This window comes from Erinaceus europaeus, chromosome 12, assembly GCF_950295315.1.
Source record: "Erinaceus europaeus chromosome 12, mEriEur2.1, whole genome shotgun sequence".
NCBI lineage: Eukaryota > Metazoa > Chordata > Mammalia > Eulipotyphla > Erinaceidae > Erinaceus > Erinaceus europaeus.
Window position 1 is genome coordinate 32,544,453 of NC_080173.1, and position 25,402 is coordinate 32,569,854.

Below are 25,402 nucleotides of genomic sequence, written 5' to 3' on the forward strand. Positions count from 1 at the left end.
CCTAGACTCCTGACCCACTAGGGAAAGACAGAGACAGGCTGGTAGTATGGATCAACCTGCCAATGCCCATGGCCAGTGGGGAAGCAATTACAGAAGCCAGACCTTTCACCTTCTTCACCCTGTAATGATCCTGGGTCCCAGAGGGATAAAGAATAGGGAAGCTATCAAGGGAGGGGATTGGATACTGAGTTCTGGGTGGGAACTGTGTGGAAATGTAATCCTCTTATCCTATAGTTTTGTCAATATTTACATTTTATTAATAAAATTTTATATACACATAGATACATATACATATACATATACATATACATATACATATACATATACATATCGCAACCAAACCTGGGTGATTTCACATGGTGCTACAGGGAGCTGGAAGATTCCTGTAGCTGTAGCCCTAAAAAAAAAGTCTCCCTTCGCTGGTACTGTTTTTTTTTTAATGTTATTTTTAGAATTAAAAATTTTTTTTAAATTTATTATCATCTTTATTTATTGGATAGAAACTGCCAGAAATCTAGAGGGAAGAGGGTGATAGAGAGGGAGAGAGACAGAGAGACACCTGCAGCCCTGCTTCAACCACTTGTAAAGCTTTCCCCCTGCAGGTGGGGACTGGGGGGCTCGAACCCAGGTCCTTGCGCATTGTAATACATGTGCTTAACCAGGTGTGCCATTTCCCGGCCCCCGCTGGTACTGTTTTTTTTTAAGTTTTTTTTTATCTTTATTTATTGGAGACAGCCAGAAATCAAGAGGGAAGAAAGGGGTGATAGAAAGACACCTGCAACACTGCTTCATCACTTGCAAAGCTTCCCCCCTGCAGGTGGGGACCGGGCGCTCAGACCTGGTCCTTGCACATTGTAATACATGCACTCAACCAGGTGCACCACCACTCGGGCCCTACTGTTACTGTTTTTCTATTTATCTTCCTACTCTAGGAGACAGATTTTAACCTGTTTTTCTGCAGGGTGGGTGAGGTTTAGCACTAGAGGGCTTGATATCTTACATGTGTGACACCCTGGGTGTTCAGTCCCCAGCACCACATCAAAGTGCAACAAATACAAAAAGCAAGTAAAACAATGGATGGTGGAATAGTGCTTTCATCTCTCATTCTTATATGGGAAAAGAGACTTCTTTCTTTCTCTTTCTTTTTGAAGATTTACTTATTTGTTCATTTGGGAGTAAGAGAACCAGTATAGCATGTGCATTGCTGGGGATCAAATTCAGGAACTCATGCTTGAAAATCTAACTCTTTTCCTACTACACCACCTCCTGGATTATGAAAACTGACTACTTTTAAGCAAGATCCACTATTGCTTGTGCTCCTCTCCTGGACCCACTCACCTGGGATGTGGGCTCCTCCATAGGTGATATTCACGTCATAATCGCCTGGAGCAAAGGGGATGTACTCAGCGCTGCAGCTGCCATCTTTGTTGTCTCTGCAGTTTATCTTGGACTCTGAGGGACCTTCCACAGTTATGCCAAGCCCACCAATTCCGGCCCCTCTGGAATGTGTGGACATGCGTGGTTAGTGCTACTGTAGTTTGCTGATCACATCCGCACAAGTGTGAGACACTCTTCTCCACTGTTCTCTGCCTGGCTGAAGCTACCAGGTCATCTCTCCTTACTCTCTTTCCCCCTCCCATGAGCTGCAGACTCACAAAACTTCTACAGGTCTCTGTGGTCTGAACTCTGTCACTGAGTCCAGCTTGCTTTCTTTACCACGGTACTCACAATCTCAAAATTCATATGAAACTCCTCTATAAACAATCTGTTAGCCAGCCTGATGCAAGGACTGTGGCACTTCTCACCATAACAAGGGCAGCTCATCTATGCCCTGTTAGTAAAGGAAGCATTAACCACTTCTGTCCTGTGCCTGCTCTTCATAACTACACTAAGACTGCAAGTACCCAGGAGCATGATAGCAGAACCATTTTAACAGGAATGTCTCTGATAATTCACTTAAGCATAAGCCTGGCCAGAAACTTCTATCTCATCAAGTTAAGGAGCTATTTCTGGCTTGCTCAGCAATTTTATAACCACCATCAAGTCCTTCTTAGTACTTCAAAGCTGTATTTAGTCTTTCTCTATTATACATTTCCCTACAGAGGAAAATGCCCCACTCACCTATCATAGAAAAATAAACTGCTTCTCAAACATGGGGAGACCATGACACATGTAAGAAACACCCATATATATATTTTAAAGCAGTCAAGCTATGTAGAGGAGTTCTTAAGAGTGTCACAAGGCCAGGTCTGTGTTTACCTGGTCACCACAGTGAAGACATTAGGCTTGTGGGTAAAGGCTTCTTTTAGTCCAGGTCCCTGCGCTTGAACCCGAGATGGCTGACAACCCTCAGTCACAGCCACTTTGAAGGGACTGTTCAGGACGGGCACATCATCATATGTTACCTCCACTACATGAACACCTGTTCAAAACAAGAACAGAAACATATTTACACAAAACTCACCTCAGAGACTGGCACTTGACTGCTGGTTGGAGTTAGCATTTGTGCCTATATGCCATATACCATGTCATTTAGAAGAAGGTTAAAGAACTAGCAAATGCTGACAGGACCTTATTTTTAGGGAAGAAAAAAAAAATTTTTTTTTAATCTATTCCATGATTCTGTTCACTTGACATTTACTTAACACTCCCACTGCCCCAGGCAAACTTCAGCAGGTATGTACTCAAGATCTTAAAGTAGGGGTGGGAAATTTTTGTTGCCAAAGGGCCATTTGGATATTTATAACATTGTAACAGACCATATAAAATTATCAACTTAAAAATGAACACCTAATGTTGCTATGAATAAAAAAGCTGTTGGGAGTCAGGCTGTAGCACAGCAGGTTAAGCGCACGTGGTGCAAAGTGCAAGGACTGGCAGAAGGATCCCGGTTCAAGCCCCTGGCTCCCCACTTGGAGAGGAGTCGCTTCACAAGCAGTGAGGTAGGTCTGCAGGTGTCTGTCTTTCTCTGCTCCTCTCTGACTTCCCCTCCTCGCTTCATCCAACAACAATGACATTAGTAACAATAAGAACTACAACAATAAAAACAAGGGCAACAAAAGGAAATAAATAAATAAATAAATGCTTTGAAAAAAAAATTTTAAAGCTCCTAGATTTATTGAATTTCGAGTCCTGCCTGTGGCTTTCTTGATAGGGCCAGATTAAAAGGATTAGAGGGATGTTCCCTACCCCAGTCCTACTTTGGGAAGGAAACTCATAAACCAAAAGATAAAGAGGAATCCATGAAGTAGAATAGACATACATCTACACACACACACACAAAAAAAAAAAAAACCCTGAAAATATCTATTAATATGTCAAAGACCTACAAGATAGCTCCCCCGGACAATGCACATGCTGTTACACACTTAACCCAGATTTGAGCCCAGACCCCACCACACTGGAGGAAGCTTCGGTGCAATACTATCTTTCCCTCTCTTCCTCTATCCCTCTCTCTCTTTTCTAAAGAAGAAAAAAACAAGTCCACTTGGAGAAGTGAAACCCCAACAACAATAAAAAAGAGATCTATATCACAATAGTTACAAGAATCATTATATACCCAGTAAAATACCAGATATGTGCTGTTTTCAGTTTCTTTCTTCCTTTTTATTGCAAGGAGGTCTCGAAACTTTACATCAGGCTCAACCTGATGCTGTTAACTGGCTACGGAAGAAGGGCAAACGCTAGAAGAAGAAGATTGCCACCAGGGTTATCACTGAGACCTGGTGTCTGCATGATGAATCCACCACTTCTAGTGGCCATTCCCCCCACTTTGTTGGTGCTTTTTCATTAATAAGCAAAGAAAAATTAACAAGAAAGGGGGAGACAGAGATATGTACAGCACTGATACATTGCTTTTGAAACTTCCCCCCAAAGGTGGGCATCAGGGACATAAACCCAGGTTTTTGCTTATAGTAACATATGTGCTCTACTGTGTGCACTGTCACCTATTTACCACTCTCCCCAACTCCACCTTGCCCTTTGTGCTGCTTTGACCTAACAAGAACTTTTATAATTCGTAATATTCAAGCAGTTAATGTTTCAAAAAGTGGAAAATAAGCCACAGGCCATGACATCATCTCAGGAACTATTCAGGGATGCTGAGGCTAAACCTTGGCATGTCACCCATGGAACTAGGAGCAAACAGAATGCTCTATGAAGAGGGAAGGAGCCACACTCCCTGTGCTCCTGCTCTGCAGAGTCAAGTGGGCCAGAAGAGGGAGCAGGAGCCAGCAACAGGCCCCAGGAGGAAATGCCCCAGCATAGCTCTGAATGAGGGTCAAGTCTAAGAAGGAGGCAGCTCACCTTTCTCAAAGGGTGTGTACTCCACCTGGTAGGTGCCATCCGCATTGTCCTTGACAAAGCACTCAGTAGAGGCCCCCGAGGGGTTGGCGATGTGGGCCTTGATGTGGTCACCCCCAACCTGAGTCAGGGGTCGGGAGTCAACTGTGAAGTCAGTGGTGGCTTCGCGGAACACATCTGCAGGACAGTCACACAGAACATCAGCAACACCTCAGACCCAGAATCAAACCTGAGAACCTTGGCTCTTAGCATGCTAGAACATTCTAAATTAATTTCAGTGATAGGTAATAACAGGTTTCTCCGACTCTCTGAACCAGGAATATCAATACTGTCTTCCTACTCCCCAGGAATTTCCTGCCAGGTAGCCTCAGCCAAATGACAGCACAACCATTTGCACATGGTGGGTTCCAGGACAGGTTGAAGGCAGAGCTAGGAACACAGCATAGTGGTTATTTAAAAGATTCACCCCTGAAGTTCTGAGCTCCCAGGTTCAATCTCCAGTATTATTATAAGCCAGAGCTGAGAAGTACTCTGTTAGAAGGAGGAGGAGGAAGAATAGGAAGAGAAGGAGAAAGAGGAAGAAACAAAAATCCATGAAAGCAGGTTTTATCTGTAGCAAGCAAAATTAGAATGGGAGGGAGAGGGGGGAGCAGTGGTACCAGGGCTTAATGCATATGTGATTTCACTGCTCCTGGATGAACTTTGTCATACTTTTTGTTTTACATTTTTAAGAAAGATTTGGATTGGGAAGACAGTACAGTGGTAGTACTCCAGACTTTCATGTCCGAGACCCCAGAAGTTGCAGGCTGAATCCCCAGCACCACCATGTCAGAATTGAGCAGTGCTCTGATTTCTCTCATGAAAATAAATAAAGCCTACTAAAAATGATTTATTATGAGAAAGAGAAGACCCGAGCATCATAATACATGATACCTTTGAAATCAAATGCCAAAATAAAGACTTTCTACATTAAGATTAAGATTGCTGGCTTTGCCAGAAAGAAAAAGGAGGAGGAGGAGGAAGAATAGGAGGAGGAAAAAGAGAAGAAGAAGAAAAGGAAAAGATAGGAAAATCTGCTAACACTGATCTACCCTAACCCCCAAAGAGATACAAGAAGGGGGTGTCAGAAGACATGTACATGCCCCCGTGCTCTGGTCCCCTCTCTACCAGTCCCTGACACAGAGTCCACAGATGCAGACACTAGGGCTTCCAACTTCCCACTGTGTTGTGTTGATCCCAAAGTTCCAGGATCCATATTCCATTTGTCACCTCCCCGCCCTTTTATTTTTAGGAAACCCACCTTTCCCTTCTATTCCTGGCCCGAAGACTTTGACCCTGCTGGTGTCCACAGCGGGCTCCACCTTGACACGGGTGGGGAAGTGTGGCACTAGCTGGCCACCATACTTCATGGTCAACGTGTACATTCCAGCAGTCAGGGGCATGTAGGTGACCACATAGGTGCCATCTTTGTTGTTCTCAATGCAGACTTCAGCTTTGGCTCCAGAGTCTGAGACAGCTTCCAGGCCCAGCACCCCAGGCCCCGCCTCTGAACAGTCCACACTGAGCAACCCGGCTTCCCCCACTTTCCCTCCCTCCAGGCCTGGTCCGGATGCCACAACTTTCGAGGGGTCAAAGGGCATTTCAATATCTGCTTTAAAAGGAGAGCCAGGGATGTGAACCTCCTCAAACAGAATGTTGACAAAGTACTCCCCAGGTTTGGTGGGAAGGTAAGAGACGGAGCAGGTCCCATCACCATTGTCTGAGCACTCGATCTTGGCCTCACACGGCCCCTCCACAGTCAAGCCCAGGCCTCCGGTTCCTGCTCCTTTGGTATCGATGGTGAACTCAGCAGGCTTGCCCACAATGCCACCTGCAAGTCCAGGACCGTGGGCCTTGACCTAATGGAAGAAAATGGAAGTCAGACTCTGCTTGTTGTGGAAATGACTGCTCTGTAGAAACAGTTCCAGCACCCTAGTGAGCAGTCGGCAGTGTATGCATCTCATATATCTTGAAGTAGTGCTCCTTCCCAAGGACCTACTGTGCTGCAATGTACATGCCCACACCACTGAATGAGAGTCATAGTGTAGTGGCCAGTGCAAATGGCTCACGAAAAGAATCAGGGCTGTGAACTCACAGCATACTGAAAGTCACAGCAGAGGGACAAGGTCTTCTGAAGCACAGATACAACTTTCTTCTTCCCTTCCACATGCAGCTCTCTTAAACCAGAGGGTTATAGCTAGAGGCTCAACACAGTGAGAGTCTGACAAACACACCCAGGTGACTGGGTGGGGCAAATGTCTAAGAGTTCTCACGGCCTTCAATGTTGCAGTGGTGGCTGCAACTCCCTAATTCTGTCTAATAAAGAAATCTACTAGACTATTGTCCAGATTTAATCACAAAGCAATTTTCCAGAGATCTCTGTGAGGCAAGATCCAAGAGAGAATATGGGTGTTACTCAATAATAGAGGACACAACCTGGAACATGAACCAAAGCTGACCTTGGTGGGATCAGGTGGCAGTGAGGCCTCCACGGCATAAGGGCTCCCGGGCACAGGGTGCCCATCGTAGGTCACGTCCACAGCATAAACCCCCTCTTCCCGAGGGATGAATTTGGCTGTGCTGCTCTCCCGGCCTGCTGTGGGTGAGACCAAGCATGGCACCACCTTCCTGGAGGGGCTCAGAATGGTCACGTCCAGCTTCCCCTGGCCACCGGCCCCATTGGTGTCGATGGCAAATTCCTGATCCTTCCCAACCTCAACTCCTAGAAAAGTCAAAGTGATGAGTTAACTTTTGTCAGTAGGAAGAACAACTAAAAGGAGAGAAAGGACAGCTCCCTGAACATAAGGGATTATCTTAGCCTCTACTAAGCAGCAGCTGAAGTAGAGAACTAGGGGAACTGGGGAAGAGAAGTAAGCAGCTTCTCCTCCATATCATGGGCACCAAAAAAAAAAAATAATAATGATAGTGATTATGGTAGCTATCATTTTCCTAGTATATTTACCAAGGACCATGCCAACTTTCCCAGATAGAAAAAGAATGGGGCAGAAAGACAGAGATAGGGAACGACACCAAGCTTCCTTGTCTGAGGTGGAAGCAGGGTTGGAACCTGGGCCATGTGCTAACAAAGTAGGTGTCACTATCCAAGTACACTGATTTGCTTGCCCTTACTGAGTATATTTGACAAGGTAGGCATGAGTATGTTTCACCATCTCTTATATTTTCTCCATTGACCTACAGGATATTAGTAATGGCAGAAACTGAGACACAGAGAAGTTAACCTCCTGGTCCAGGGAGACATATCTAATGGACGGCAAAGCTAGGATCCTAACCTAATTTTTCCCCCTAACTTTTGGTGTTGATTTTGTAACAGAACATTCCCATATGTCCATGCTTTATTCATTAATATTTGACAGTAAATGTCATTCTACACCCCCACACACCAGGAAGACAAACATCTCTGAGCTGGACAGGTGCAGGGGAACTAGAGCAAGTCCTGAGAAGTAGGGTTTTTATTCTTAAAGCATTTGATTGACGATAGCGCATGGGATCAAACTATCTCCCTTGGGGAGTTATTCCCCCCCCCAATCATTTTATTGGGGAGAGGGTGTCAATGGATTACAGCTCAATTGTTGACATATGACACATATAATTTCTCATCTCCCTGAGATGGGTGTCTACAGAACTCTCATCCCCAACTTAAGTCTATTCTCATCATCGTGTACCAACACCCCAATGTCCTCTCCACACCTTCCCATCCCCTCTCCTTGGCCGGAGTCCTTTGCTTTGGTGCAATCTGTGCTGGCTTTTTAAAGCAGTGTCACAAAAAACCCATGTGCTCCATTTGACTAAAACAGGGACTGAACTTTAAATCAAAACAATAGCATAAGGTCTCTACCATAGCCCAAAGAAATACTGACTTGGACAACACTGGATATGCCAATATTAACATGTCCTGACCACAAAAGCACAGAGGCCTCTGAGCTCCACATCCCAGAGGTTTTTCCTAATTAGCAATGTGCTTCTCTAGGTCTGGAGTCAAAGTCTGCAGTGTGAAAAGGAGTGGCAAGTGGACACATGAAGGAGTTGAGTGGGGACTGTTTCTGTGCTCAGATGGCTGGCTCCCAGAGACAGGAACTGGCCTTATTCACGACTCAGGGTCTGGAGAAAGTACAACAAGAGGTCTGCCCTGAGGGGACCTGTTGAGCCCCCTAAGACATTAAAACTAAATGTGTGTGCCACCAAGGTACAGCCAGATGTGGCCACTCAGCAGTAACCAGCCAGGGTACATGAATATGGAAGTTCTCCAAGATGCACTGCCAATAGCAACATAGGAAGCAGGATGACCTGATGCAAAATAACACCAATGGCTTCCTGCTAGCACACCTGCCCATATAAAAGCAGAGAGAAGGTGTGGGAGGCAGAGAACAAACTGGTAACTTTGATTAACTCTAAGGAGGTGGAGAGGTAAAGGTTAAAGTGAACATGACTCCTAACTGTGATGCCCTTTAGATAAAAATAATGGATTCATGTATTGTGTGTGTGAAAAGTTAAATTTTATGGCATTTTCAGAACTTAGTTATTTAGAGTTGACTTTTTCCAGATAGGGACAGGTAGATAGGAGAAGGCAGGGAAAAAGACCACAGCACAAGAGCTTCTCCCAGTGTAGCAGGGCCAGGCTTGACTCTGGATGGCAAAGCAGGCACCCTCCAGGTGAGCTATATTTCTGAGAAATTCCACCCAAGTATTCTTAGGAGTACGTGATAAAGTATAAAGCTGAGTGATAAGTATACCAGTACTCACACTGTGCTATTCTCTTAACTTATATATGATTGAAATCTTCCCAGATTAAAAAAATAATAAGAGGACTGAAAACCAACAATCAATTAAATGAGCATATAGTAAAAAGCTACCTACTAAGTTAAAGGGAATGGGATGAAGGACTGTAGAATATTTGTGGTTTATGAATACCAGGGAGGTGGCTTCTATCCTTGTCTATCCACCCTACTGTGGACTCACTGACCACAGACAGTTGTCACAGTGAAAACTTTCAGAAAAGCTTTTACCATGTGCATGACCCAGGTTTGAGTCCAGCCTTTACCACACTGAGGGAGTTTCACTGTTGTGGTCTCTCTGCCTCTCTCAAAACAAAATGAAGCAAAAGCATGCAGGAAAGCAGTGTGCCCCAAATTTTCCTTGTAATGAGAACAACCCACTGCAATATTAGCAATTACTGAAGGCTACATACCTGAATTATTGCTATAAGCTCCTTAAATTTCACAAAATTGGGGGCTGGGTGTTGGCACACTGTGTTAAGCACACATAGTATGAAGTGCAAGGATCTCAGTTTGAGCCCCTGGCTTCCCACCTGCATGGGGTGGGGGGCGCTTCACAAGCAGTGAAGCAGGTCTGCAGGTGTCTATCTTTCTCCCTATTTTTTCCCCCCTCTCGATTATTCTGTGTCCTATGAAGAAAAATAAAAATGAAAAAATGGCCACAGGAGCAGTGGATTCAGGCACCGAACCCCAGCAATAACCCTGGAGGCAAAAAAAAAAAAAAAAAAAACAATAAAAAGCAAACATTTCATGTGCACCTAAATACACTTGTCCACCTACCTGCACTGTGCAAATGGAAAAAGTGAGGTGCATTGAGATGGATCAGCAGGTAGTCATAGAAAGCCCTCCTACCGCCCTGCCAACATGGTCCAATTCAAGTCCAAGTCAGTATGACTGCAAAATTTGTGCCTCTGCAAACTGTCTTTCTTAAAACCAGTCAACGCCCATGTTCAGCGAGGAAGCAATTACAGAAGCCAGACCTTCCACCTTCTGCAACCCACAACGACCCTGGGTCCATACTCCCAGAGTGATAGAGAATGGGAAAGATATCAGGGGAGGGGATGGGATATGGATATTGGGTGGTAAGAATTGTGTGGAGTTGTACCCCCTACCCTATGGTTTTGTTAATTTATCCTTTCTTAAATAAAAATAAATTTAAAAAAGAAAGAAATTATCTAGCCCAGAGACTTAGAAAAAAAAAAATTTGGTTCCAGTATATGAATCAATGGCCTCAGACATATACAATACCTCTGAGTAATCTCCACACCCTAATTTTCAAAAATTCTATAACCTTTGAGAGGGGAGAGGGAAAGAGCTAAAGTGGGAGAAATAGCAAACCAACACTCCACCATCTATGAAGTCCCCCCATTTCCATACTGTCCATGCTGCTACCATGCAGTGACAGGGGTTGAACCCAGTGACTCCAGCATAAAGCGTATACCTTACCCACTGAGCTCTCCCCCCACCCCCGACCCCTCTGCAATTTATCTTTTGAAGGGAGTCTAATCAGTAGTCGAGGACTGTAGTCTTTAGAGGGTAACTCTCTTCCATGCATATACTTACTGTTTTCTTTCTCTCTCTGTCTCTCTCTCTCTCTCTCTTTTTTTTTTTTAACAGAGCACTGCTCAGCTCTGGCTTATGGTGGTATGGGGGGGGTTGAATCTGGAACTTCAAAGTCTTAGGCATGAGGGTCTCTTTGCATATCCATTATGCTATCTCCCATACCCCATACTTACTATTTTCTAGTCCACTGATTTTTATCTTGCTCAGATCCAGTGGAGCAGCAACACCCACAGTAAAAGGGCTTTTAGGGACAGGATCACCACCATACATCACCAGTACCTGCATATTGCCCTGTAATGAGAGAGAAAGCCACACTCACCATGGAGCTTGGGGTCACCTACCAGCTTGAGGTTTTAACTTGTCCTCCAATTTTTCATACTTCCGAGACTCGGGGGTCCTGGGCTCAAGTAGATGGATAAAGGAAGAACCTTAGACATTTCTCTAAGTGTTTGGCACCATGGCAAGGATAGAGAGAAATCAGATAAAACAAGAGGTCTAATAACAGCAGGGAAAATGTAAGGAACTCACTGCTATATACCTGTAGGCTTTTCCTTGCCTAGTTCCCACTTTCCAAGGAGGGAAAATATGGTTAAGGAGAGAAAAAGCCGCTCAGCCCAAGTTACTTTACTGCAAAGTAAAGTCAGAGCTGGGTGTCATCCATGACGCCCGAACCCATTTCCTAACAGTTCAGCCACCCACCACCTAACCCAGCCCTTCAAAAAAGTTGTGGTCAGAAGGCATCCAGCCAAACAGAACCATTGTTGTGCTCTGTCCTGAAAAATTAATTTCAGGCCACCATGCCATGAAAGGGACTTGCAGGAGTCCATCTGGAGCTGCTCAAAGCCCACTGTCCATGTTTAGTCAAACAGCACTGTGAGTGTGAGGGTGCCTGTGAGTCTGGCAAGTCCTCTGCTTGTAGCGTTGGTGGTCAGAGAGGTGTGGCACAACCACATGTGCCACCATAGTTCTTCCCTGGTCTGTCCTGGTCCATCACTAGGGGCTCCCTCTCTCCGTGTTTGGTTGCACCCTCCCTCTCTGAAGCAAAGCACTGTGAAAGTGGGTGGTTGTTTCAGCAAATTCAGATTCCTCTGGCCTCAAATGCACACAATATGTAAGAGGGTGTGGGAGAGAGAGAAGACAAACCCCCCCCCCCCCGCAGGATCTGCCAGGCTGGAATGTACTCCCAGGGTAAAACTGTTGCTAATGGAGTGTGAAAGGCTGAGGTTCTGGCCTGTGTGCATTTTCCCATATCCCTTTTCTAATCAAAAAGAAGAAAGCCAAGAAACAATTTGGCTGTTTGGAGTGGGGGAGGGGGGTATTTTTTCCAGGACTTATTAGTGCCATACATAAAACCAACTAGTTCTCTGCCTCAAGGGATAACATTTCACGGTAAGACATGAAGAAGCCAGAGTCAGCCAGTGTCAAACATCAAATGCTTAAGGCAGGAACTGATTTGTTACTTCAGCCATCAGGACTAAGGTGCTATTTTCTCTGTGAAAAACCAGAGTGGAGGTAGGCAAGTAGGGTGGGGTGGTACAAGTTAGCTTCCTGCTTGAACTGAACTCTTCAAACCCTCCAGATAAAACCAACCAAATATTTTGTTGTTGTTTTTGCAGTGCTCCCAGAGAAGTTCAAGAGGAAAGACACAAGAGAACTATTCCTGTCAGCGGACTTTAGCAGAGGAGATTATACACCCTTGGTGTCCAAAGATAACCCAGAATAGCACAGAAAAGACAGGGGGCTGGATGGTGGAAGGGAAGGATCATACCTGCTGTGTGGGTGTATATTTAACGGTGTGGGAGTAGTCATAGTTGTCGATGATGTCCAAATCCTTCACTGCATCGCCAGGAAGGGGGCTGCTAAACTGCACATTGAGTGGGGCTTTCCCAGCCCCTTTGGTATAGACAGTGAAGTGGGTTGGTTTCCCGTTTTCCACACCTAGACGGATGTAAGATGTAATGATAAATAAGAAGACAGGCTTAATTGGAGTGGTTTCACTTTTACAACCAGTCTGACAGGTTCAACAACACCAGCTCTACCTAGATAGCCAGCCACAAAGGGGTGAGTTGGTGGCTTTCAGACCTGTCAACAGCTCAGTCAGGTGGACTGAGCCCTAAAGAGAAGCCCTGCCTTCAGTGGAGAGGCACTGCTCAAGGTACTACACCAAATATCCCTATTGCCACTGGCCTACACAAGGCCTCCAAAATGGCCTCCCACACATCCTCTTACCTGCTCTGCTGAGTCCTGGGCCTTCTGCCTTCACTTTACTGGCATCATGGGAAGGGTCAACTTTGACTCTGAAAGGACTGGCGGGGATTTCCTGTAGCAGAGACAATGTTTCAGGAAAGTACCTGAAGCAACCATCAGAGGGAAAATTTTTGTCCAAAAAGAAGGGAGAAACCTCAGACAGTGTAGACTTTTGGTGGGTGGCATGAACAGACTTCTATTACTCTAGCTCAAATCTTCACACTCTAGCATCAGGTATGGGCTATTATGGTCAGCTAATGGACTATTAATTAATGTCTGGACCCTGAAATTATAGGCTTTGACATAGAGAGGGCAAGAGAGAGAGAGAGGAGAAGGAGAGGAAGGGAGGGGAGGGGAAGGAAGGGGAGGGGAAGGGAAAAGAGGAGAGGGGAGGGAAGGGAAGAGAGGAGAGGGGAGGGAAGGGAAGAGGAGAGGAGAGGAGAAGAGAAGGGGAGAAGAAAAGAAGAAGGAAGAGGAGGAGGAGGACGAGGGCGGATGATGTTACACCTGGTTAAGCTTATATGTTACAATGTCCGAGGACTTGGGTTTAAGCCTCCGGTCCCCACGAGCAGGGAGAAAGCTTTGCAAGTAGTGACGCAGTGCAGCAGACGTCTCTCTTTCTCTCCCTCCCCTCTCAATTTCTGACTCTCTATCCAGTAAAAAAAAAGATAATATTTAAAACAAGAAGGAAGAGGAGAAAAAGGATGGAAGGAAGGAAGGAAGGAAGGAAGGAAGGAAGGAAGGAAGGAAGGAAGGAAGGAGAACAATGTATGGAATCAGGAAATGTCCTCCAGGGACAGCTGAGAACTAAATTTTGGGAAAGTTAAGGAACTGATCAGAAATATATGGCTTTAATTTTTCAATGAATATTGAGGGCAGGGGTAGATAGCATAATGGTTATGCAAACAGACTCTCATGCCCAAGGCTCCAAAATCCCAGGTTCAATCCCCTGCACCACCATAAGCCAGAGCTGAGTAGTGAGAATGTTACAAAATGTCAAAAGAAAGGCAGAACTGATTAACTGGATGAAGGCAACTGCTTTAACTTTAATGGTTTACCTGTAACACAAAACTTTCTCCTGAGGATCCTATTTCAAATAAGTTGAATCTGAATCACCAAGATTCTATTATTTCTGTGGGAGGAGGTACAATGGGTACAGTTGTTGCACCTGAGTTCAATTCCCAGTGTCAAATGTGGCACAGTTATATTCTGATTTTCTTCCCCTCTCTCATTGATTAATAACTATTTTTATTGTTGTTGTGATTATTGTTGTTACTGATGTCCTTATTGTTGGATAGGACAGAGAGAAATGAAGGAAGGGAAGACAGAGGGGGGAGAGAAAGATAGACACCTGCAGACCTGCTTCACCACTTGTGAAGCTACCCTCCTACAAGTGGGAAGCTGGGGGCTTGAATTGGTATCCTTATGCTGGTCCTCACGCTTTGCGCCACTTGCACTTAACCTGCTATGCTACTGCCCAACCCCAATTAATAAATATTTTTAAAAGATTCTAGTATTCCCTATTTTAGGTACAGCTCAACCTATCTTCACTATCACAAGTAAATATGAACTCAATCTAACTTCAAAACTCCTTTTTCTATAAAAGTTTAGACAGAACACTGCTCCCTAAAAGGTCAAAGTAAAAGCACACTAGAAGTTAACTGTTGCCATCAAAAACCAATAATAGATTAAACCTTCTTCTTTTCAAATACCTGCTTTTATCACTGAATAGACTACACTTCATTTTTGCTAGAAAGTGGTCACGGGCTGAGTGTTGGCACACCCAACTGCACATACATAATCATGCACAAGGACCCAGGGTTCAAGTCCCTAGTTCCCACCTGCAGGTGAAACAGACCTAAAGGTCCCTTTTCCCTCCATCCCCTTCCTATTTCCCCTTCTCCTCTCAATTTCTCTCTATTAAAGAAGAAAGAGAGAAAGAAAAAGGTCAAATTTTAGATTTCAGTGTTTCTTTTACTTTTAGGTTTTAAGGAACCAGAGGAAAAAAGTACAGAACTGAGTCCTCAAAACACCTTTCCTGTCTCTTAAAAACAAAACAGAACAGAACAAAGCAAAAAGAGAAACAGGCAAGCCAGGCCCAAACACACACCTCAGATGCAAAGAGAACCTTGATGGTGTACCGCCCAGCTGCGGGAGGCACGTATTTGACGGTAAACGTGTCATTGGCGTTGTGAATAATGTCAAAATCCACGTCTTCTTCATCCTCACTTAATACCCGGGCATCACATTTAATGCCAACACTGACATCACCTGGAACAGACCAGCTCATTAGCACTGGTTCACAAGAAACAGCATGTCTTAAGCGATCAATTCCAGCTATGTGATCATCCTACAAAAGCAACTGGGAGGGTTCCTGTCAGAAGCTAAGGGAGGGATAGTGGGGAAACAGAGCTGTGGAGAAGGGGTGATGGATTAGCAAAGATATCACCAGGAAACTGACACAGACTAATTAAATGAACAATTCCTTACTCAGGCGGAATTTCCTGGCTCCAAGTTCATTGCACTTGAAATGAAAAGAACATCTGTACTGCACCAAAGCAAAGGACTTTGGGGAAGGAGGGTCTCTGGGGTCCTAGTGCATGATAGTGGAAAAGGATCTGGGATGAGGGAGTGTCTTCTAGACACCTGTTATGGGGGGTATAAAACACTTGATAGTTGTACCAATGTGCCAACATGGTACTATAAACCATTAACCCCCAATAAAGTGGAAAGAATACAATAAAAAAAAAAAGAAAGAAAGAAAGAAAGAAAAGGGAACAACATCCTCCACCCCACCCCACCCCTGGAAGCGGCAATCACAGTATCGAGCAAATCCTTCTCTCACCTTCCCCAGCTTCAGTGCAGTCCACTGTGAAGTGAGTGGGCTCATTTGCTTTCAGTCCACTTCTCTCCACACCTGGCCCAAACACTTTAACCCTCTGGGGATGGCTACCCTGCCCAATGTTGACCTAGAGAGGGCATGGACAAAGATGGGATCAAGTTCTGTTCCACTTGGATCCAGTGAGACATTTTCAGTTAGACCTTAGGGCCAGTCTAGAGGACTCAGGCCTTCAGACCACTCAGTCTCACAAGCCCCACCAAGGATGGGTTCACAGTTTGGAATCCAGAGCTGCCACAGACCTCACCCTTTCCATGCCATGGTCAGGAGTCCACTGCACAACCTACCCTGTAGGGGCTATGAGGGATGTTCACGCCACCCCAGACCACAGCAATGGTATGCTTGATGGGCTTCAATGGGGTGTATGAACAGGCGTATGTGCCGTCCATCCGGCTCTTCATCTGAATATCGATGGGCTGACCTTCCCCGTCCTGCAAAAGAGCAAAGGCTGAGAACATCTGGCCCTGATGCTGCCTCCAGCAAGCAGCCACTGCAGCCTCTAAAGATAGCAAAGTAATGGCTCACTCTTCCAACAAAATTTCATGGAGTATGAGGTACCATGTTCTCCAAATGAACTTAATTATTAAAAGCAAGGGACCCAAATGAGCTATGGCTATATAATACTACTTAATTTCAAATCCAGAATTTAAATTCCTTTGACTAGATTCATATTATATAAATATAATTAACAAATTTTCCCATCATTAACTATGTAGGTGCATCCATATGAAGAAATCTATAGGGAAATCTGAAATGATTGAACCTTGTTGATAGAAAATACAAAGCATAAACTAAGAGAAGCATCATATTTTGCAAGTCAGTTTCATATAATCACATAGCCCCATGAAAACAGGCACTACTCTCCCCAATATGTGAATGAGGAAGCCAAGAATCAGATGGGTGAGCAGCCAGGCATTATGCTAATGGATCTTGTCACCTGACAAGTGGCCCCTGGAAACTTACTTGAGCAAATATCTTTAAGGGAGCTTTTCCTGCATCCTTAGGGTCCACAGTAAACTCAGCCAGGTTGTTGACGATGCAGCCAGACTTCTCCAAACCTGGCCCATAAGCCTGGACCTGGGACAAAGGACCAATCGTGAGTCATCTCTAATGTACCAGCTAAAGACCTATGTCAAGACTGGTGGCCAGGCAATGGAGAAAGAACAGAACAACCCAGGCATGTCTAATTTCACAGTAACCTCCAAACAGGATGGGAAAGAAAATGCTAAAGAAAGCTGTAGCTTAACAACAAAAAACAGCACTGGTAAGCTCTCATTATGAGAAGAATGCAAAGCGCAAGGACCAGCGTAAGGGTCAGGGTTTGAGCCCCCGGCTCCCCACCTGCGGTGAAGCAGGTCTGCAGGTGTCTATCTTTCTCTCCCCCTTTCTGTCTTCCCCTCCTCTCTCCATTTCTCTCTGTCCATCAATAACAACAATAATAACTACAACAATGAAACAACAAGGGCATCAAAAGGGAATAAATAAATAAATACTTAAAGAGAGAGAGAGAGAAGAATGCAGGGGGAAAGCTTCATAAGTGGTAAAGCAAAGCTGCAGGGGTCTCTCTCTCTCTCTACTCCCCCCTCCCTTCTTAATTTCTAGCTGTCTCTATCCAATAATAAATAAAGATAATTAAGAGAGAGAGAGAGAAGAATTAAGAGAGAGAGAGAGAGAAGAATCAAGGCTTGAAGCTTGCCTAGGGTCCCTGAGTTGACACAGAGAACTGGTAATAATTTGCACAGGGTTCTCTAGCCATGCCCACTTTTAGTGCCCTTCTTCAAAAAGAAAAAATTACTGAAAGAGAACTAAAACATCATTCTAGCATATGTGATGCCAGATACTGAACATAAGGCCCAGTACTTTATCTACTGTGGCACCTCCCAGACCACCTAATGCCCTGCTTCTTGAAGGCTCTGTGCCTTAACCATACAAAACATTCCAGAAGTTTGTAGCCTCCAGAGAACAAAAGATCAGCAGGTGGCTGGAGAAGTAGCTGGCAGCCCAGATCAACATCAGTCTACTGACAGCTGTTCATATGTGTCAAGAACATCACAGATGGGGGTGCAGGGGTCCTCCTCCTATCAGCCAGCCTTGATGTTTAACAGCATGCTAGGGACTGTCTTCCTTGAATTAGCCCCAAAACTCTAGGAAACAGATGCTATTGTCATTCCCATTTTATAGAAGAACACAGTAAGTCAAAAAGATATGCAAAAAGACTTTTATGGCTTAGGCTCTGAGGTCACAGGTCCTCAGAACTTATCATAAGCCAGAGCTGAGCAGTGCTCTGGTCTCTTTCTCCATTTCTCTCATTATAATAAATAAATGCAATATTTAAAAAAGAAAAAAGCATCAAAAAGACAAGTTACACATCTAACACTAGAAAATACTTAACAGTGCTACCAATGCTCCTGGCTCATTCCTAAACTCTAAAGATCTCTCCATCAGCTCCCAACATGCTGCTGCTGACGGTAACTTGTAAGCACTCAGGAGCATGCTGGAAGACAGAGAAGAGAGGGCTGAAATTTTACAAGTAGATTCACCAGGTCTGGGTTGTAGTCTCCGGAGGCCGGGTGGATAAAGGCCATGTACGGACTGTCCTTGATGTCTTCGTCATCACACATGATGTGAACAGCATATTCACCAGGCTCTTTGGGCCAGTACTTGACATCACAAGATCCGTCATTCTGGTCATCATACTCAATCTTTGCTTGGGAGGGGCCTTCAATGGCAAACCCTGGAGAATGGGGTAAAAGGTCTCCTTGGTTACATGGTGGAAAGTGCCTAGTCTATGTTATCACCATCTTACTCCATCTGCCTCCATATATTGTCCAGAAGAGGGAAGCCTGTGTCTCATTCCCCCTAAGCCATGTTTAGGCTATCTTCACTAGAAACAGCAACGGTTTCATACATTTCACACCATCTGATAAAGAAGCTCAACTAGCAATCTTTTCTGTTGGCAGTACGGCAGCAACTGCCAAAAAGCCTTAAATCAACATCAACATTTACCCCAGAAAGTACACTCCTGGGTTTTTACCTGAAGGAAGTAACCAATAATATGGGTAAACAGGAGGAGGGGAGATAGCAGATCATTATGCAAAAGACTTTCTAGCCGAAGCTGTTAAGCCCCAGGTTCAATCCCACACACCATCATAAACCAGTGCTAAGCAGAGCTCTTATAAATAATATATTATGTATATGCAGGTAAATACAAGGATACGTACTCAAATGTTTTTGGTTTTTTTTTTCCTCCTCCAGGGTTATTGCTGGGCACGGTGCCTGCACCATGAATCCACCGCTCCTGGAGGCCATTTTTTTCCCCCTTTTGTTGCCCTTGTTGTAGCTTCGTTGTGGTTATTATTATTGCCCTTGTTGACGCAATTCGTTGTTGGATAGGACAGAGAGAAATGGAGAGAGGAGGGGAAGATAGAGAAGGGGAGAGAAAGATAGACATCTGCAGACCTGCTTCACCGCCTGTGAAGCGACTCCCCTGCAGGTGGGGAGCCGGGAGCTCGAACTGGGATCCTTACGCCGGTCCCTGCGCTTTGCGCCACATGCGCTTAACCCACTGCGCCACCGCCTGACCCCCCTCAAATGTTTTTAATAGTAAAACTCTGGAAATAACTGGAGAGCCTAACAGTAAATACACCCACAGAATGTCTTAAGAGTCAAGGAAAATTAAGACCAAGTCAATATTTCTTATGAGGCAGAAAGACATAAAGATTTCTTCCAGATATTTTGTGTATGTGGCAAACTAGTATTTGTATACAGAAAGAAAAGGCTGAGAGGATATGACCTCTTGTCTACAAGAAAATACCATAGTGTAATGGAGGATTTACTGGAAAACAGTCACACAACTTCACTGACATATTTCCTGTGTCTACTTCCATGTTCTAATAGTGGAGTTGAATATTTCCTGTGCTACTTCCATGCTCTATTAGTGGAGCTGAATAGTTGTGAGAGAAAGTGTATAGTCCCCAGTATTAAAATATTTGCTATCTGATGTTTAGTGATACCAGTATAGACCACTGAACAAAAATAATCACATTAGAAGTATTTTTAAAATGCATCTGCCCCAACTTGGAATGAACTTGGTGTATTGCACTAAAGTAAAAGACTCGGGGGAGTCGGGCTGTAGTGCAGCGGGCTAAGCGCAGGTGGCGCAAAGCACAAGGACCGGCATAAGGATCCCGGTTTGAACCCCGGCTCCCCACCTGCAGGGGAGTCACTTCACACGCGGTGAAGCAGGTCTGCAAGTGTCTTTCTCTCTTCTTCTCTGTCTTCCCCTCCCTCTCTCCATTTCTCTCTGTCCTATCCAACAACGACAACAGCAATAATAACTACAACAATAAAATAACAAGGGCAACAAAAGGGAATAAATAAAATAAATATAAAAAAATAATATAAAAAAAGACTCTGGAGGAAGGGGGAGAGAAAAAATACATCTATCCCAAATTTTTAGTTTCATCAATATTCATTCACCCAGCTTAACTAAGGATCAGTCAATAATATTTGAAATGCTTACTATGGTCTAAGCACTGAATTAGTTACAAACTCCATAGGAGGCCTCTCCCCTCCAGGTGAATGAATGAGTGAAATCTCATGCCAGTGGCAGAGGGCAACTTGAAGGGTGAGTGGAAAACAGGAACTGCAATTCAGCAGTAACCTCTAAAGGTGGCCTTGGGTGGTCAAGAGGTAGTGAAGCTCAGAGGAAGCCCCAATACTCAATGTGACTTCTCACCCAGGCACTCTATGATCTTGGTCCTCCAGAAGCTCTGGTCAGCTTATTCCACTTACCTAGAGAGCCCACTTCAGAGCCAACAGACTCAACTACAAAGTCGGCTGATCGTCCAACAATCCCGCCATGGAGGCCAGGCCCCCAAGCTCGAACTTTCTGCATGCCTGCTTCAGGACCCACTTGAACTTCAAAAGGGCTAGAATCAATGGGAGAGGAGCAGAATTGAAAAAGCAGAGAAGGGTTCAAATACAGCTACAAACTGGGAATGCTCCTTCTTTCCATTTGCTGGATCCTTTGACCTATAGCCCCAGTCTCCAGTCTAGCCCTTCCTCCATGCAGGTCACCACAGACCCATTGTTATGTCAACAATACAATGTTATATGGTTGCTCTGGGGCACTAGGGTGGCCATTGGGTCAATATTCAAGTCACAGTTCCTAGTGCATCCTTTTAGTCCTTTATCTTTTGTTTTCCTTTCTTTTTTCTTTTTCTTTTTTTTAATTCAGAGCACTTATAGTTTATGGTGGTGTCAGCAATTAAACCTGAGACCTCTGTTGCATAAACCACTGGGCCATCTCTCTAGTTTTATTTATCCCTTGCACCCCTCACCAGGTTGGGAGTCCTGGAAGGCAAGCAAGTATATATTTTGCTCATACTAAGAGAAAAAAAATAGGTTAGTCAGACTCTATGCATGAATGAATGCGCTTTAGATGATGCAGAACATAAAACTAGAGTCGTCTTATACTTTTAGAACTCTATGATGTCTAGATTATTTCTCAAGGTAAACTGAGTTTATTCTGAGTCTAAAACTGTCTCCAGTAGGACTGGATACATGAGCACAAGGAGGGTAATTGTAACGCCACAAGGCAGGACTGCAGACAGCTTCCCTTGATCCCTGGCTGTACTCGAGGACTTGAATGTAAACTACAGCACAGTATACATACCCTGCTCCCCACCCCTGGCATTCCTAAGCATAAGCACACATTGAAAGGAGGAGGATCACAGTGCACATGAGGGCATGCAGACATATAGCCTATCTGCTTCCTGCCGTCCCTGCCTCCTACCAGCCCCAAACCACCAGCATTGACTAAAAGCAAAGCAGCTGAAACCATGAGGACTTTCTGCTGCTTTTGACAACAGGCCAAGTGACTGTGTGCTCCTCTGAAAAACAGTTTTGAACAACGCAGATGGTTTGTCTTCTTGCTGTCCAGGAAACTACCAGCCTGGGCTGGGCTGGGCTGGGCTGGGCTGGGCTTCAGAGAAGAAGCAGTCTTTGCTAAAGACTCACCTCTTTGGAATGTGGTGTCCCCCCCATGTAATAGCAATGCTGTATTTTCCGGGGGTGCTGGGGTAGTATTCAAACGCATAGACTCCATCCTGAAAGCCCTTCTGCTTCACCAGCTCCTCCAGGCCCTCTGTGGGAAGGAAGAGCACTGTCATTCCAGCACAGTGCAACAAGACTTGAAGAGACAGAAACAGAAAGGAGCAACAGCCACGGCACATAAGACATACAGGAAGATCAAGTGACCCTCTCCCCAAAATCTGGACGACTACTTCAAAGCTACAAAGAACAACTCTCCATTTCACAATATTTAAAGTTTTTTTTTATTTAGAAATTGAGAAGGGGGGGGAGATGGAGAGGGAGGAAGAGAGATACCTGCAGCTCTGCTTCACTACTCATGAAGATTTTCCAAAACCTCAAGTTGGGGACCACAAGCTTGAACCCAGGTCCTTCCATATTATTGTATGTTTGATTAACTGGATGCACCACTGCCCACCACCACCACCATCACCACCACCACCATGTTAAAGTGTTGAAGACTCCCATGCTGACTGGCGTTACAAAGTTCTCTCACCTACAAGGTCCTAAATTGCCTGGATATATATAAAGATAAATCCTATTTTATCTAATAGTCATATTTCTTAGCCACCCCCCCTCCCAAATGAGGGAGGAGATGAACTCCCATGAAACCTCAGCATGAGTTCCAGTAGAGGACCCTGAATAGCTTATTCAAGTAGAGGCTAAGAACAAAACGAGAAAGGCTTGCACGGAGGGCAAATATGAAATGCTCTGTCACAAAACTCTAGACTGGGAATCAGGCAGGAGCTTGTTTCCTGGGAAGTGCTGAGGTTTGGCCCAGAAAGACACTTAGTTAACAGATAATCCAAGGTGTGGGAAAAGAAAAAAACAAAAACAAAAACATGGCTTCCTTGGCTCCTAGAGTAGCCAGTCAGGAAGATAGGCAACCCCAGAACAGCTCCAGGTCTGGGCAATCTAGAACCTTGCTTTCCTTTGGGGCCTTCCCTTGTATGTGCCCCTCCCACACATACATATTCAGGAATCTGAGAGCAAAATATTAAAATATTACTAGCGTCCTGTCAGGACACTGAGGGTGAGACACACTGCAATGAGTGAAGCCATTAAGAGCTGATAGCACTCTACAAGGAGCAACACCAAGCTGCTTATTCTCTGCAGTGGAAAACAGGAGGACAGGGCAGACACAGCTTCCCTAAACTGTCCTCTCTTCTCCCAAAGAGAGAGAGAGAGAGAGGGGAGCAGAATACAACCCACCTCTTCACAAGTGCTACTGGATCTCAGGAACTTTATTTCCCTTTTGTAGGCACTGAACATGGTGATTTGGTCCTTAACTTAATTTCATAGTCTATAATATGTGGCCTGGGCTGGGAAAAGCACTGGCTTTGGAACTGTGCTTGGATTCTAGCTCAGAGGAATTCAAGCTGTGTGACCTTGGCAAAGACCCTCCCTCTCTGAGCCTAGGTTTCTTGAAATACAAATGGGATCACTTCTGGGTGTTGCTCAAAGATAGCATTTATCCATCTCTATTATATCACTGTTTTTTCTTTTTTTTTTTTAACACTTATTTATTCCCTTTTGTTACCCTTGTTGTTTTATTGTTGTAGTTATTATTGTTGTTATTGATGTTGTCATTGTTGGATAGGACAAAGAGAAATGGAGAGAGAGGGGAAGACAGAGCGGGGGAGAGAAAGATAGATACCTGCAGACCTGCTTCACTGCTTGTGAAGCGACTCCCCTGCAGGTGGGGAGCCTGGGGCTCTATATATCACTGCTTTTTCTACACCAGGAATCTTTCACATAACGTGAGGCTGTCAGGCCAACAATGTTCCACTTCACTCAGGGCAGACATTACTAATCGATCAGTTTCCTTTCCCAGACAGCTGCTGGGATAGATGAGTCAGAAATGGATAGACAGTGGTCCAGGAGGTGGCACAGTGGATAAAGGGTTGGACTCTCAAGCCCGAGGTCCTGAGTTCCATCCCTGGCAGCACATGCACCAGAATGATGTTTGGTCCTTTTTCTCTCCTCTTATCCCTCTCATAAATAAATAAATAAGTAAATAAATAGAGAAAATCCAGACACCTCAACTGTGAACCATGTCTAAGATGGAGAAGCAAAGGAACACTTACTTGGACCCTTGACAGTCACACTGAGCTCCCCACTGCCACCAGCTTTGGTGTCCACTCTGAAGTCAGCCGTCTCCCGGATGCGAATGCCTTTGGGTTGCAGGCCTCGGCCACTAGCCCGGCAGGCATTTGGACTACAGGCTGCAAGCAGAGATTTCCCATCAATTCAACCTTTCATTCCTTCAGCCAGAGCAGAGCAAGCCAAGGTGAGTGAGAGCCTCCCGCCAAGAAAATGTTTGCTTTGCCCAAAGAGTCTGCAGCAGCTGCCCAGGACCTCAGGCCCCATTCAGGGAGCACACCAGGCTAGCTAATAAGGACACAACATGACTTTGTCCAGGCACAACACAGAGGAGCTGGCTGGGGGTGGGGGGTTGCTTTGGCAAAGAAAGCAGGAGAGCAAGGCACAGATTTGCTGCACTTGGGTTCTTGGGTTACTGGCTGAGGCCTGGCACTGATCCTCTTAGTGTTAAGGGAGAGTCAAGCTCAAGTGCTGGGCATGCTTCAAGCCTCATTGCCATGCTCAAGGGTCCTCACACCGGGAAGGCTGCACTTTTTCAAGTCTACTGGAAAAAGAAATAAAGTCTGACTGGGTTCCAAAGTCCAGGTCAGTTATTTCTAAAAGTGTAAACATTGTTGTTTTGGGCATGAAGAGTCAGATATTAGCTCAAAGAGGCTCCAGAGCACCATAGCCAAAGAAGAAGAAGAAAAAAAAAATGTTAGTGCTCTCAGTGACAAAGTCCTTGGAATGTGGGTTATTGTAAATGCAATGATTATCAATACACATGACTCTCCACTTAGTTCCTGGGTCTTATTTAATAGAAACTAAAGTTGTTAAGTCTAAAAATCAAGGACAAAGATAGTTTCTCACATTCCTTATATGAGAGGCACACAAAACCACTTTTCCAAAGGGTGTGACAAAAGGCTGATAAAGGCACTGTTAGCCTATCAAGTATTGGTCAGTGTGGGCAACCTTCTCATTAAGTATTGAAATGTGGGCCAGTGAAATATCTCACTTGGATAGAGGACTGCTTTGCCATGTGCACAGCACAGGATCCAGCCTGGCCCCCACTGCACTGAAGGAAGCTTTGGTGCTGTGGTCTCTTTCACTCTCTCCCTCTCTGTCTCTCTGCAAAAAATAAAATACATAGCAATGTGAGATTAATGGGTAAAGTGTCATATTGCTTGCAAAGTGGTTTTTCTCTTTGAAATCTGATATTTGTGTATTTGACAGCTAATTCTGTCCCATAGAGAGAGGTGTCATCTTCTAGAAAACAAAAGACACTCTACTCCACAGAAGGCAGGTCACTCCCAACGAGTGCCTCATCCCTGCAACATCTCTAGCTGACTGTTTGGCAAACAAGTTCTTCCCAAAGCCTCATAGC

The 25,402-nt window shown here is 44.8% G+C and overlaps 1 protein-coding gene across 5 annotated transcripts in view; it reads right to left on the minus strand.

Moving 5' to 3' along the window:
• FLNB (filamin B) overlaps positions 1–25,402 on the minus strand; it is a 196,956-nt gene that overhangs the window by 48,150 nt on the left and 123,404 nt on the right. For all 5 annotated transcript variants that reach the window (XM_060203030.1, XM_007521188.3, XM_007521190.3 and 2 more), the window contains exons 9-24: positions 24,024–24,161; positions 21,865–21,991; positions 20,638–20,774; positions 18,384–18,577; positions 16,807–16,920; positions 16,131–16,274; positions 15,790–15,913; positions 15,055–15,215; positions 12,927–13,017; positions 12,466–12,635; positions 10,871–10,988; positions 6,801–7,063; positions 5,603–6,200; positions 4,306–4,479; positions 2,260–2,422; positions 1,339–1,499 (exon numbers count right to left, since the gene is read on the minus strand). In XM_060203030.1, the coding sequence (XP_060059013.1) occupies positions 1,339–1,499; positions 2,260–2,422; positions 4,306–4,479; positions 5,603–6,200; positions 6,801–7,063; positions 10,871–10,988; positions 12,466–12,635; positions 12,927–13,017; positions 15,055–15,215; positions 15,790–15,913; positions 16,131–16,274; positions 16,807–16,920; positions 18,384–18,577; positions 20,638–20,774; positions 21,865–21,991; positions 24,024–24,161 (2,877 nt within the window). The remainder of the gene's footprint in view (positions 1–1,338; positions 1,500–2,259; positions 2,423–4,305; positions 4,480–5,602; positions 6,201–6,800; positions 7,064–10,870; positions 10,989–12,465; positions 12,636–12,926; positions 13,018–15,054; positions 15,216–15,789; positions 15,914–16,130; positions 16,275–16,806; positions 16,921–18,383; positions 18,578–20,637; positions 20,775–21,864; positions 21,992–24,023; positions 24,162–25,402) is intronic.